The following is a 13,625-nucleotide window of genomic DNA, read 5'->3' on the forward strand; positions in this document are numbered from 1 at the left end:
CCTATTATAATCTAGGCCAGTGGTCAGCAAACTCATTAGTCAACAGAGCCAAATATCAACAGTACAGCGATTGAAATTTCTTTTGAGAGCCAAATTTTTTAAACTTAAACTATATAGGTAGGTACATTCCTTATCAAGGTAGCGCCCGTAAGTGGTATTTTGTGGAAGAGCCACACTCAAGGGGCCAAAGAGTCACATGTGGCCTGCAAGCCGCAGTTTCCTGACCAGAGATCTAGGAGATCATCTCCTTTTTTTTTTTTTTTTTTATTCAGTGAGAGGAGAAGAGAGTAGGCAGAGAGACAGACTCCTGCAAGTGCCCCGACCAGGATCCACCTGGCAGACCCACTAGGGGGCAATGGTCTGCCCATATGAGGCATTGCTTCGTTGCTCAGCTACTGAGCTCTTCTTAGCGACTGAGGTGAAGGCCATGGAGCCATCCTCATAGCCCAGGGCCAACTTGCTCCAATCAAGCCATGGCTGCAGGGTTGGTGGGAGAGCAAGAGAGAGAGGAACAAGAGGGGAAGGCATGGAGAAGAAGCAGATGGGCACTCTGTATGCCTTGACCGGGAATCAATTCACACACCAGGCTAGGCCAACTCTCTGCCACTGAGCCAACCAGCCAGATCCTCGTTTTCTTTTTTATTAATCTGGGTGTGTCCCTGGACTGTAATATGAAAATTTAAAGTATACAGAGAAATACTACTCTGAAGTAGAGATATATCTGCATTATAAGACTTACAAAAAGCTGCCTTTTTTTTGCAAACATTATTACCTGGAAAGAGTGATTTAATCTTAGAATATCTTAATAAGATTCATGTGTATGAAATATTTAGTGTTGACCCTGACCAGTTGGCTCAGTTGGTTAAGAGCATCATCCCGAAGTGACAAGGTTGTGGGTTTGATCCTCGGTCAGGGCACACACGGGAAGCAATCAATGCATGCATTACTGAGTGGAACAACAAATGAATTCTTCCCTTTCCCCTCCCCCCTCTCTCTCCCTGTCTCTGTCTAAATATCAATTAAATAAAAAGATTAAGCCCTGGTCGTAACAGAGCGACTCCCTGGATGGGCTAGCATTGCCCCCTGGTGGGCGTGCCGGGTGTATCCCGGTCGGGCGCATGCGGGAGTCTGTCTGATTGCCTCCCCGTTTCCAGCTTCAGGAAAAAAAAAAAGAAAAAAAAAAGATTAAGCCCTGGCCAAATAGCTCAGTTGTTTGGAGCGTCAACCCAAAGCACTCAGGTTCAGTTTTGATCCCCATGCAGGGCACATAGGAGAATCAACCCATCAATATTTCTCTTTCTCTCTGTGTGTCTCTCTCTCACCCTCTCTCCCTCTCCCCCTCTCCCCCTCCTCTCTCTTCCTCTCTTTCCAAATTTAGTAAATTTAACAAAAAAGAAATTTATCCAACCCAGTATATATATGCTGTATTCATATTTTTCTGGTTGTCACAACAATGTCCTTTTTAGCTAATTAAGTCCTTGATTTTTTTTTTTTTAAGAGAGAGAGAGAGAGACTAAAACAAACAGGAAAGGAGAGAGATGAGAAGCATCAACTCATATTTGCACCACCTTAGTTGTTTATTGATTACTTTGTCATATGTGCCTTGACCAGAGGGTTCCAGCCATGCCAGTGACTGTAGGCTCAAGCCAGCAACCCTTGGGCTCAAACCAGTGACCATGGGGTCATGTTAATGAATCCCACACTCGAGCTGGCGACCTCAGGGTTTCGAATCAGGTTTCTCAGCATCCCAGGCCCATGCTGTATCCACTGCGCCAGCACAGTTCAGGCTGTTCCATTACTTTTAATTGATTCTACACCCTTCATCAGAAAGATATTACAGCCAGAATTCCCAAATTTGGTGTACTTTGTATTCTGTGATATTTCTATATGTTGAATTTTCTGTTTGAAATATCTTGAATCAGAAACATTATTCTAATACACGTCATACAATAAGTGATTATATCCACAACTTGTCTATGATTCAGTCTCTTTGATTTTTTTCCCTATTACCTTTTTATTTGAGGTCTAGTTTAACATCTGTTTCTCTCCTTCCTCCTTTATTTGAATTTTCTTTTTGACCTTCCCAATGGCTTCTTTTGATGTGTAAAATTTTTTCCTCTAACATTTATTATGAAAATGTTCAGATACAAAGTTGAGAGCTGTACAGGGAGCACCCATATACTACTCACTGTTACCTTTTTATGTTATTTGCTTTATCACATCTCATTAGATACCCAGCATTCTATCTCATTTTAAAACAAAAATTATTATTTATTTAGCAACAGAGAGAGGGACAGACAGGGAGGGAGGGAGGTGAGAAGCACCACCTCATAGTTGCGGCACCTTAGTTCATTAATTGCTTTCTCATAAGTGCCTTGACCTGGGGGCTCCAGCTGAGCCAGTGACCCCTTGGGCTTCAAGCTAACCTGGCCACTCTGTGGTATACTCTTATAACCCTTTGTATTCCTCTACAGTTTGGTTTTGGTGTTTTCTATTTTATTCCTGATTTTAATAACTTGAGACTTCTCAATATTGTGCTAGCCCATATTTGCCAATTGTCAATTTTAAGGAACTCCCCCCACCAGTATCAAGTTTTGTTATTTTTTTTCCTCTAATTTTTCTATTTTCTATTTCATTATTATTATTATTTTTTTAAACAGAGACAGAGAGAGAGAGAGTCATAGAGAGGGATTGATAGGGACAGACAAACAGGAACAGAGAGAGTTGAGAAGCATCAAACATCAGTTTTTCGTTGCAACACCTTAGTTGTTCATTGAGTGCTTTCTCAAAGGTGCCTTGACCGTGGGCCTTCATCAGATCGAGTAACCTCTTGCTCAAGCCAGCGACCTTGGGTCCAAGCTGGTGAGCTTTGCTCAAACCAGATGAGCTTGCGCTCAAGCTGGCGAGCTCGGGGTCTCGAACCTGGGTCCTCCGCATCCCAGCCCGACGCTTTATCCACTGCACCACCTCCTGGTCAGGCTATTTCATTATTCTTTAGAAAACTTTTTTTTGGTGGGATAATTTTAAGAGCTGCTAGAAAGTTGGAAAATGATAGAGATCTCTAACTTTCACTCTGCTTCCCTTAATGTTAACATTTTTCAGGGCTTAAGTTTTACTGAGTTTTTAGAGAGACAGAGAGGAAGGGAGAGAGAGACGAGAAGGAAGGGGAAGCATTGATCTGTTGTTTCAGTCAGTCATGCATTCCTTGATTGCTACCTGTGTGTGCTCTGATAGGATCAAATGCTCAACCTTGTCATTTCAGAACGACGCTCACTGACTCAGCTAACCAGTCAGGGCCCTTTTTTTTTTCTAATTAATTAATTTATTTTGTGACAGAGACAGAGGGAGAGGGACAGATAGGGACAGACTTACAGGAAGGGAGAGAGATGAGAAGCATCAATTCTTCGTTGCAGCACCTTAGTTGTTAATTGATTGCTTTCTCATATGTATCTGGGGGGCTCCAGCAGGGCGAGTGACCCCAAGCTCAAGCCAGTCACCTTTGGGCTCAAGCCAGTGACCATGAGGTCATTTCTTGATCCCATGCTCAAACTGGTGAGCCCATGCTCAAGCAGGATGAGCCCACACTCAAGCCGGTGACCTTGCGGTTTCAAACCTGGGTCCTCTGCATCCCAGTCCAATTCCAAAGCTCTATCCACTGCACCACTGCCTGCTCCAGCAGAGCCATCTCTTAATGTTAACATTTTATATCAAATGTTGGTGAACTTTTTCTAGAAAGGGTCACGTAGGACATATTTTATGCTCTGTAGGTCTCATACCACCTCTGTTGCATGTTCTTTGTTTTTGTTGTGTAACAACAAAATGTTAAAAATTTTAAAACCTTTCTTAGCTAGCCCACCTTATAAAATCAGATTCTAACTTGTGGTTTGCCAACCTCTGTGTTATTTAATCATTTGTCAAGACTAAGATAACAACATTGGTACAATATATTACAGTCAATATAGACTGTATTTCAGTTTCGCTGTTTTTTGTTTTTTTTTTCTGAAGCTGGAAACCGGGAGAGACAGACAGACTCCCGCATGCGCCCGACCGGGATCCACCGGGCACGCCCACCAGGGAGTGACGCTCTGCCCACCAGGGGGCGATGCTCTGCCCCTCTGGGGCGTTGCTCTGTTGCGACCAGAGCCACTCTAGCGCCTGGGGCAGAGGCCAAAGAGCCATCCCCAGCGCCTGGGCCATCTTTGCTCCAATGGAGCCTCAGCTGCGGGAGGGGAAGAGAGAGGCAGAGAGGAAGGAGAGGGGGAGGGATGGAGAAGCAGATAGGCGCTTCTCCCATGTGCCCTGGCTGGGAATCGAACCCGGGACTTCTGCACGCCAGGCCGACGCTCTACCACTGAGCCAACCGGCCAGGGCTCAGTTTCTCTATTTTTAAACTAAAAGTTCTTTTTCTTTTTCAGGATTCAATCCAATTAGTTGTCTCCTTATTCTCTACTGAGTCAGTTTTCAATTTTTACTTGTTTTTCATGATTATACATTTGAAGAGAATATTTATAAGTTTCAAAAATAATTAGTTACCTGCCTGACCAGGCTGTGGTACAGTGGATAGATGTCAGCCTGGGATGCTGAGGACGCAGGTTCAAAACCTTGAGGTTGCTGACTTGAGCACGGGGTCTTAGACAAGACCCCAAGGTCGCTGGCTCAAACCCAAGATCCCTGGCTTAAACCAAAGATTGCTGGCTTTAGCGACGGGTCACTGGTTCAGCTGTTGCCCTCCACCCCCATCAAGGCACATAAGAGAAAGCAATCAATGAACAAATAGGGCGCCACAATGAAAAATTGATTCTCTCATCTCTCTCTCTTCCTGTCTGTCTGTCCCTATCTGTTCTTCTCTTTGTAACTCTCTGTCTCTTCTGCTTTAAAAAAATAATTAATTACCTATCATTCTCCAACATGAATAATTAGTATATTTAAAAATTATTATGAATTTATGGATTTAGACATTGGATTGGCTTCAGTTATTACTAGTCCTTTTGGAAATTCAGATGATCCCATCTTTGGCATGCAAGTGTTTTCAAGTTGACTCCTGAGTGTTTTTTAAAATTTATTTTTAATTACAGTTGACATAGAATATTATTTGTTTCAAGTGTGCAACATAATGACTAGACATTTTTAAAGTTTTTTTTTATGTTGATTTTGAGAGAGAGGAGGGGGTGGGGAGCGGGAAGCATCAACTTGTAGTTGCTTTTATATGTACCTTGATTGGGCATGCCTGGAGATTTGAATCAGTGACTTCAGCATTCTAGGTCGACGTTCTATCCACTATGGCACCACAGGTCTGGTGTGACTAGACATTTTTATACTTTGCAAAATGATGACCACAATAAGTCTAGTAACCCCTGTGATTCCTGAGACATGGCTCCTGAGTTCTTTATTATTTTTTTTAATTGATTCTGAAAGAGAGAGAGGATGCTCTAACCAACTGAGCAACTGGACCAAGTCCCTGAGTGCTTTTTGACTTGGTTCTAACAAATGTTTTTTAAGATTTTATTTATTCATTTTAGAGCAAGTGATAGGGAGAGAGAGAAAATGGAATGGGAAGAGTGGGAAGCATCAACTCATAGTTGCTATTTCATATGTGCCTTGACCAGGCAAGCCTGGAGTTTTGTACTAGCAACCTCAGCATCCAGGTCAGTGCTTTATCCACTGCACCAACACAGGTCAGGCCTAACAAGTCTTTGATAGTTTCTTCATAAACTAGTACAACACGGTTTTCCTGCTTTGTACCCAGAATCAGCCATTTGTCTAAGGAACCTTGTCATCTTTCGTAACATTTGTAAATGTTACTTACAGACCTCATTCTGTAACTGATGATATTATTACAAGTTGGTTGTTATTCATAGGTCTCCTCAGTGAAGGGAGAGAGATGAGAAGCATCAACTCATAGTTGCTGCACCTTAGTTGCTCATTGACTGGTTTTTCATATGTGCCTTGACAGGGGGTGGGGGGACTCCAGTTGAGCCAGTTACCCCTTGCTCAAGCCAGCGACTTTGGGCCTCAAGCTTGTGACTCTTGGACTCAAGGCAGCGACCATGGGGTCATGTCTGTGATCCCATGCTCAAGCTGGTGACCCCACTCTCCAGCTGGTGAGTTCACGCTCAAGGTGGCCATCTTTGCATTTCGAACCTGGGTCCTCTGCATCCCAGGCCAATCCTCTATCCACTGTGCCACTGCCTGGTCAGGCTTAGCTTGTTTTTATAAAATATCTTGGTCATTGGTGTCAGAATTTGACACACTAAATAGAAATGTTTAAATTCTTTGCTGGAGCAGCAGGGTGTGTATTAATCTCTGTTTCTGTAAGAGTTTTCTGGATTTAGGATTTTCAACTTTACCTTGAAGTCAATTAATAGAACAAATGTCTAATCAAATATTTTCTACATACTTCAAGGAAACTGCTTGGTTCAATTGATTTAACTCCTTTAGGTAGTAGCTTTTAAACCCACAACGGTAACATACAGGGTGATCACACTTGTACCCAATGCCCTTGATCTTTATCAGTGTTGGTGAAAATTATTCAACAACCAGGAGGCAGTCGGTGTGTGGACCTCAAAAGTTTCTATAATTCTTTTACACAACAAGGATCACATAACCCTGCTTGTTTTTACTATTTGCTCTGTCATGTTTCTCTGTACCTGGGAACTACTGTCAGCTGTCACTTCATTATTCTACCACATAGACACTGTTTTTGGTTATCTAGAATAAATTAGTCACTGTGCTAGGGTTCAATAATTTGTCATCCCCTTTCTTTTATGTGATAGTTACTACATGGTTTTTCCCTGTGACAGCCTTAATAAGGCACTCAGTAGCCTTAAAAAATCTTTAACTTGGTAGAAGTGGCCCTAAGGTGGAAAAATGATAATGTGACAGCCAGTGCCAGCCAAAAGGATGGATTGGTACACCCATTGCTAAGGGTCCAGCCTTTGGTACCCATGGTACCGGAATCAGCCATCAAGCCATCTAGAAGTTACAGAGATCCTATGCCCCTCCCCTATCTTATTTTGTATTTTTCTGAAGTGAGAAGCAGGAAGGCAGATTCCTGCATGTTCTGGACCGGGATCCACCTGGCTTCCCATCCAGGGGGCGATGCTCTGCCCATCTTGGCCATTGCTCCCTTGCAACTGGAGCCATTCTAGTGCCTGAGGTGGAGACCATGGATCCATCCTCAGTGTCTGGGCCAACTTTGCTCTAATGGAGCCTTGGCTTTGGGAGGGGAAGAGAGAGATAGAGAAAGGAGAGAGGGGGGTGTGGAGAAGCAGATAGGTGCTTGTCCTTTGTGCCTGATAGGGCATCAGACCCAGGACTTCCACACACCGGGCTGACGCTCTGCTGCTGAGCCAACTGGCCCAGGCCCACCCCCAACTTTTTTTTTTTTTTTTTGTATTTTTCTGAAGTTGGAAACGGGGAGGCAGTCAGACTCCCGCATGCGCTCAACCGGGATCCACCCGGCATGCCCACCAGGGGGCGATGATCTGCCCATCTGGGCGTCGCTCTGTTGCAACCAGAGCCATTCTAGCGCCTGAGGCAGAGGCCGTAGAGCCATCCTCAGCGCCCGGGCCAACTTTGCTCCAATGGAGCCTTAGCTGCGGGAGGGGAAGAGAGAGACAGAAAGGAAGGAGAGCGGGAGGGGTGGAGAAGCAGATGGGTGCTTCTCCTGTGTGCCCTGGCTGGGAATTGAACCTGTGACTCCTGCACACCAGGCCGATGCTCTACCACTGAGCCAACTGGCCAGGGCCCCACCCCCAACTTTTTTTTTTTTTTTTTTGTATTTTTCTGAAGCTAGAAACTGGGAGAGACAGTCAGACAGACTCCCACATGCGCCCAACCGGAATCCACCCGGCACGCCCACCAGGGGGCGACGCTCTGCCCTCCGGGGCGTCGCTCTGCTGCGACCAGAGCCACTCCAGCGCCTGGGGCAGAGGCCAAGGAGCCATCCCCAGCGCCCGGGCCATCTTTGCTCCAATGGAGCCTCGCTGCGGGAGGGGAAGAGAGAGACAGAGAGGAAGGAGAGGGGAGGGGTGGAGAAGCAGATGGGCGCTTCCTCTGTGTGCCCTGGCCGGGAATCGAACCCGGGACCCCTGCACGCCAGGTCGACGCTCTACCACTGAGCCAACCGGCCAGGGCCCACCCCAACTTTTTAAGTAGTACTATGACTACATACTTTATTAATGTATGCATTGTATACTGTTCTTTCTCCCTTTGAGACATCATTTAATTTTATTTCTTATCCTTAATAGTCACCATTACTTATGTCAGTGTCTCTAATCATTTTTGGTTGATTCCTCAGGAAAGGCTCATGGGAATAATATTTCTTGTGTTCTTTGGTGCTGGTAACAATTTATGCCCTTTACACTTGAATATAAAGTTGTTTTGTTAGCTATAAATTCTAGGCTCTTGTTTTCTTGACTTGAATATCTTAAATCAGGGGTCCCCAAACTTTTTTTTTTTTTATTTTTTTTTTCATTTTTCTGAAGCTGGAAACAGGGAGAGACAGTCAGACAGACTCCCACATGCGCCCGACCGGGATCCACCCGGCACGCCCACCAGGGGCGATACTCTGCCCACCAGGGGGCGATGCTCTGCCCATCCTGGGCGTCACCATGTTGCGACCAGAGCCACTCTAGCGCCTGAGGCAGAGGCCACAGAGCCATCCCCAGCGCCCGGGCCATCTTTGCTCCAATGGAGCCTTGGCTGCGGGAGGGGAAGGGAGAGACAGAGGAAAGCGCGGCGGAGGGGTGGAGAAGCAAATGAGCGCTTCTCCTGTGTGCCCTGGCCGGAAATCGAACCCGGGTCCTCCGCACGCTAGGCCGACGCTCTACCGCTGAGCCAACCGGCCAGGGCCCTAGGGGTCCCCAAACTTTTTACACAGAGGGCCAGTTCACTGTCCCTCAGACCGTTGGAGGGCCGGACTATAAAAAAAAAAACTATGAACAAATCTCTATGCACACTGCACATATCTTATTTTAAAGTAAGAAAACAAAACGGGAACAAATACAATAATTAAAATAAAGAACAAGTAAATTTAAATCAAGAAACTGACCAGTATTTCAATGGGAACTATGCTCCTCTCACTGACCACCAATGAAAGAGGTGCCCCTTCTGGAAGTGCGGCGGGGTCCGGATAAATGGCCTCAGGGGGCCGCATGTGGCCCGCGGACTGTAGTTTGGGGACCCCTGTCTTAAATGTTACTTTTTTGCCCCTCACCCCCATTCCCCCCCAAATTTTTTTGACAAGTTTATTGATACTTTCTATATTGGAATTTCTTTTAAAACTATTTTTTTATTGCAATTTAAAAAGTAACTTTAGCCCTGGCCCGGTAGCCTTGTGGATTAGAGTGGCATCATAATATGCCAAGGTTGTAGGTTTGATCCTTGGTCAGGGCACATACAAGAATCAACCATGAAAGCATAAGTAAGTGGAGTAGTATATCGGTGTTTCTCTTTTCATTTCTCTTTCTCCCTATAGAATTTATTTTTAAAAAGTTTTAAAGATTCTTTTGAAAAGCAACTTTAAAAATACATTTTGTTTAGATAAGTATAGATTGCCTTTTCTTTTCTGATCATGATACCTTTCCAGAGTTGACAGAGGAGCTTTGTTGCTTTAGACAGCAAGGCTGGTTCTAAGCGTGTGTCCTGGCAGTTTTTACTATTCCTGTTCTTCCACTTTCTCTTGTGCTCCTTACTTTTATCTCCTTAGGGCAGTGGTCCCCAACCCCCAGGCCACGGACCAGCACCGGTCCATGGGCCATTTGGTACTGGTCCGCAGAGAAAAAATAAATAACTTACATTATTTCTGTTTTATTTATATTTAAATCTGAATGATGTTTTATTTTTAAAAAATGACCAGATTCCCTCTGTTACATCCGTCTAAGACTCACTCTTGACGCTTGTCTCGGTCACGTGATACATTTATCCGTCCCACCCTACAGGCCGGTCCGTGAAAATATTTTCTGATATTAAACCAGTCCGTGGCCCAAAAAAGGTTGGGGACCACTGCCTTAGGGGAAAGAAAATTCAATTGAGTTAATGAAGATGAGCAAGAATTTTAAGTCATTTGGCCAAATAAATAGGAAATTTACATTAATTTGATACTTATTTACCTTATGGGTATATACTGTTTATGAGAGTTCTTAATTCAGAATTATTATTATTTTTTTTAGTTAATATTTCTATTACTACAGTGCGGTGTGCTTGAGAGTTTTTAACTGCATCAGATTTTGGCATCTAACTTACATTTCTGGGACTCAGATCTTTTAACAGTTGTTTGTCCTTTCCAGGCAACGGCTGAACAGATGCGTCTCGCTCAAGTGATCTTTGATAAAAACGATGCAGAATTTGAAGCTAAAGTTAAACAGGTTTGTTTCTGGCAAAGGATGTTATCATTTTTGTAATCTACTTTTATTATCTTTTAAAAAGGTGATTTTATTAGAGATTTTAATGGTAAAATATACTTCTTGCTTAGTCTCAACTAATTGTACTTTGAACTTGTGATTAAATACCTCTGTTGGTGGCTAGAATGAAGGAATTGAATATGTTCATCCTCTTGATAGCAGAATATTTGAGTTACTTGTGGTAAATGTGAACAATAAGCTAGACTTTTGTGAAAGCACATTGACATGGTTTGTATCTGTATATAGAAAATATGGAAGTATATTTAGTTTTTTGACAAGTTCTCAGAAAAGCATATGTTATAAAAATTTTAAATTAAATTTAAGGGTGATGTGTGCATGTAGAACTTTAATATAAGGACTAAAGGACTTTGTTGTTTTTTTTTTAAGGTGAGAGGAGGGGAGATAGTGAGGCAGACTCCTACATGCACTCCAACTAGAATCTACCTGGCAACCCCATCTGGGCCAGTGCTCAAGTACTGAGCTATTTTTATCGCCTGACGCTGATGTTTTCTGAGGAAGCTATCCTCAGCTCCAGGGGCCACACTCGAGCCAATGGAGCCACTGGTTGTGGGAGGAGGAGAAGAAAGGGAAAAGAAGCAGATGGTCGCTTCTCCGGCATGCCCTGACTGGGAATTGAACACAGGCCGTCCCTAAGCCTGTCCAATTCTCTATCCACTGAGCCACCGCCCAGGGCCAATAAGAGGACTTTTGATCATAATCTATTTTTGTGTGTGTGACAGAGACAGAGAGAGGGACAGATAGGGACAGAGAGACAAGAAGGGAGAGAGATGAGAAGCATCAATTCTTCATTGTGGCTCCTTAGTTCATTGATTGCTTTCTTATATGTGCCTTGACAGGGGGGGGGGGGGCTCTAGCTGAGCCTGTGACCCCTTGTTCAAGCCAGCGATCTTGGTCTGAATCCAGTGACCTTTGGGCTCAAGCCAGCAACCATGGGGTCATATCTGTGATCCCATGCTCAAACCAGCGACCCTGTGCTCAAGTCGAGTGAGCCCATGCTCAAGCCAGTGACCTTGGGGTTTCGAACCTGAGTCCTCTGCATCCTAGTCTGATGCTCTATCCACTGTACCACTGCCTGGTCAGGCTGATAACATAGTCTTAATTTCAATTTTTTTTTCTTGATAAGACTTAAAGATTTTAGAAACCACGTTACTATAACCCTTTAGAAACCAAAGTACTATGACCCTTACCTTAGTCCTTGGTGAAATTCTACCAATAATTGTTCTTTGGAGTGAACATGCCATAGTGAACTCAAACCCTTTACTGAGTAATCTCTTTGTTCTTATAGTTTCTGTTATCAGATTAATGATAATATTTTTGGGTGGCCACAGAAAGGACTAAAAATTATAGAGCTTATTCTTTGGAATGAGATTTATGTACAGTTTGGGACATACTACGTATTATATTGCCTAGTCTAGGATTTCAGTTTTAAATGCTAATTTTAGATCTCTTTTTTTATTTTAAAAATTTTTTATGTTCTTTGTCTTACTGATCCAGTCACTGGAGGATTCTTGATACTGTGTATCTTAAATATGACAGATGTTGGGTTAGTACTGATTATTGAGAAAAAGATCTGATGTTATTAGTATATCCAAAGATGAAAGTATTGGAAAGTTGTAAGAATATGTAAAACTTTTGCTGTGTGGAGGAAATGAAACAGAATGGTGTAGTGCAAAGAGCTGTACTTATAACATTAAATGACCTGAATTCCAGATAGGCTTTGCTGTTAATTAGTTTTTAGACCACAGAGAAATCACTTCAAATGTTGGGTTCAGACTTTATTGAACTACAGCTCGTACATACAAAAATAGTAGTTAAACATAGTTAAAACTAGCAGATACTTTAACTGATAATTGAGAAATCTGGATGTCCCTTGTGATGAAAACGTTAAGTAGCTTAATCTTCCTTGTTAAAGAGAATACACCAAACGGATTTCTTTTATTTTTTTTTATTTTTTATTTATTTATTTTTTTGTATTTTTCTGAAGCTGGAAACAGGGAGAGACATTTAGACAGATTCCCGCATAAGCCCGACCGGGATCCACCCGGCACGCCCACCAGGGGGCGATGCTCTGCCCCTCCGGGGCGTCACTCTGCCGAGACCAGAGCCACTCTAGCGCCTGGGGCAGAGGCCAAGCAGCCATCCCCAGCGCCCGGGCCATCTTTGCTCCGATGGAGCCTCGGCTGCGGGAGGGGAAGAGAGAGACAGAGAGGAAGGAAGGGGTGGGGGTGGAGAAGCAAATGGGCGCTTCTCCTATGTGCCCTGGCCGGGAATCGAACCCGGGTCCCCCGTACGCCAGGCCGACGCTCTAACGCTGAGCCAACCGGCCAGGGCCTGGATTTCTTTCATTACTTCAAACATATCACCCTGTTGAATCTCCTTGAGACCATAGGATGTCCAGGATTGAGTTGTGTGGTAGCTGCAGAATTCCATGTGAGATCTTAGGTGTTATCACTTACTAAGTATGTTATAATCTAAGCAGTAATAACCTCTGTAGGTAACTTTGTTTCTCTGTAGTACAGTTGGACTGGATGTTCTGTTAATGGTTGCCACAAACACTTGGTCTTTGGGAAACATATAGTCCCATTTAATATTTGAGTGACTTAGAATTTGGGGGATCCAGGCCATGGAACTAAGTTTGAGTAGTCAAGAGCTGATCTGGAGTATTCTGAGGATGTTGGTGTATATACATATGTATGCGCTACTGATTAATAATCTGATATTTGTCAGCTTGGAGGAGGGTTGATCTGTATTTTGCCTCTGCCAGTATTGGAGGAAAGACATGGACTGGCCACAAAATTGACTAATTTCTGTCTTTATTTAGAGGAATCTTAAAATTAATATGAAGTGCTGTTTTTTGGTCTCCCTAACAATTTTCTTATAATTTCAACAGCTTATGGAAGTGACAGGAAAAAATCAGGATGAATGCATAGTCGCCCTACACGACTGTAATGGAGATGTGAACAAAGCTATCAATATATTGCTGGAAGGGAATTCAGACACGGTGAGAGTATTATTATGAATTGATTTGCAGTATAATTTTGTATTGCATTTTAAACTTCACCTTATTTGGGGGTGGAGGTAGAAGGGATTATGGATGCCATTCCATATTTGTTTCAAGTTCCAGAGAGAACACTAATCTGAAATGACTGTTTTTGTTATACATGGTTTCTTATGAAGTTGTGGAATCTGAAGACTCAAAAG

The 13,625-nt window shown here is 43.4% G+C and overlaps 1 protein-coding gene across 8 annotated transcripts in view; it reads left to right on the top strand.

The window, feature by feature from the left end:
- The window catches only part of UBAP2 (ubiquitin associated protein 2), a 130,065-nt gene that overhangs the window by 39,450 nt on the left and 76,990 nt on the right, over window positions 1-13,625 (top strand). For all 8 annotated transcript variants that reach the window (XM_066256899.1, XM_066256903.1, XM_066256900.1 and 5 more), the window contains exons 3-4: window positions 10,290-10,367; window positions 13,315-13,425. In XM_066256899.1, the coding sequence (XP_066112996.1) occupies window positions 10,290-10,367; window positions 13,315-13,425 (189 nt within the window). The remainder of the gene's footprint in view (window positions 1-10,289; window positions 10,368-13,314; window positions 13,426-13,625) is intronic.

The sequence above is a fragment of the Saccopteryx bilineata genome, chromosome 2 (genome assembly GCF_036850765.1).
Source record: "Saccopteryx bilineata isolate mSacBil1 chromosome 2, mSacBil1_pri_phased_curated, whole genome shotgun sequence".
NCBI lineage: Eukaryota > Metazoa > Chordata > Mammalia > Chiroptera > Emballonuridae > Saccopteryx > Saccopteryx bilineata.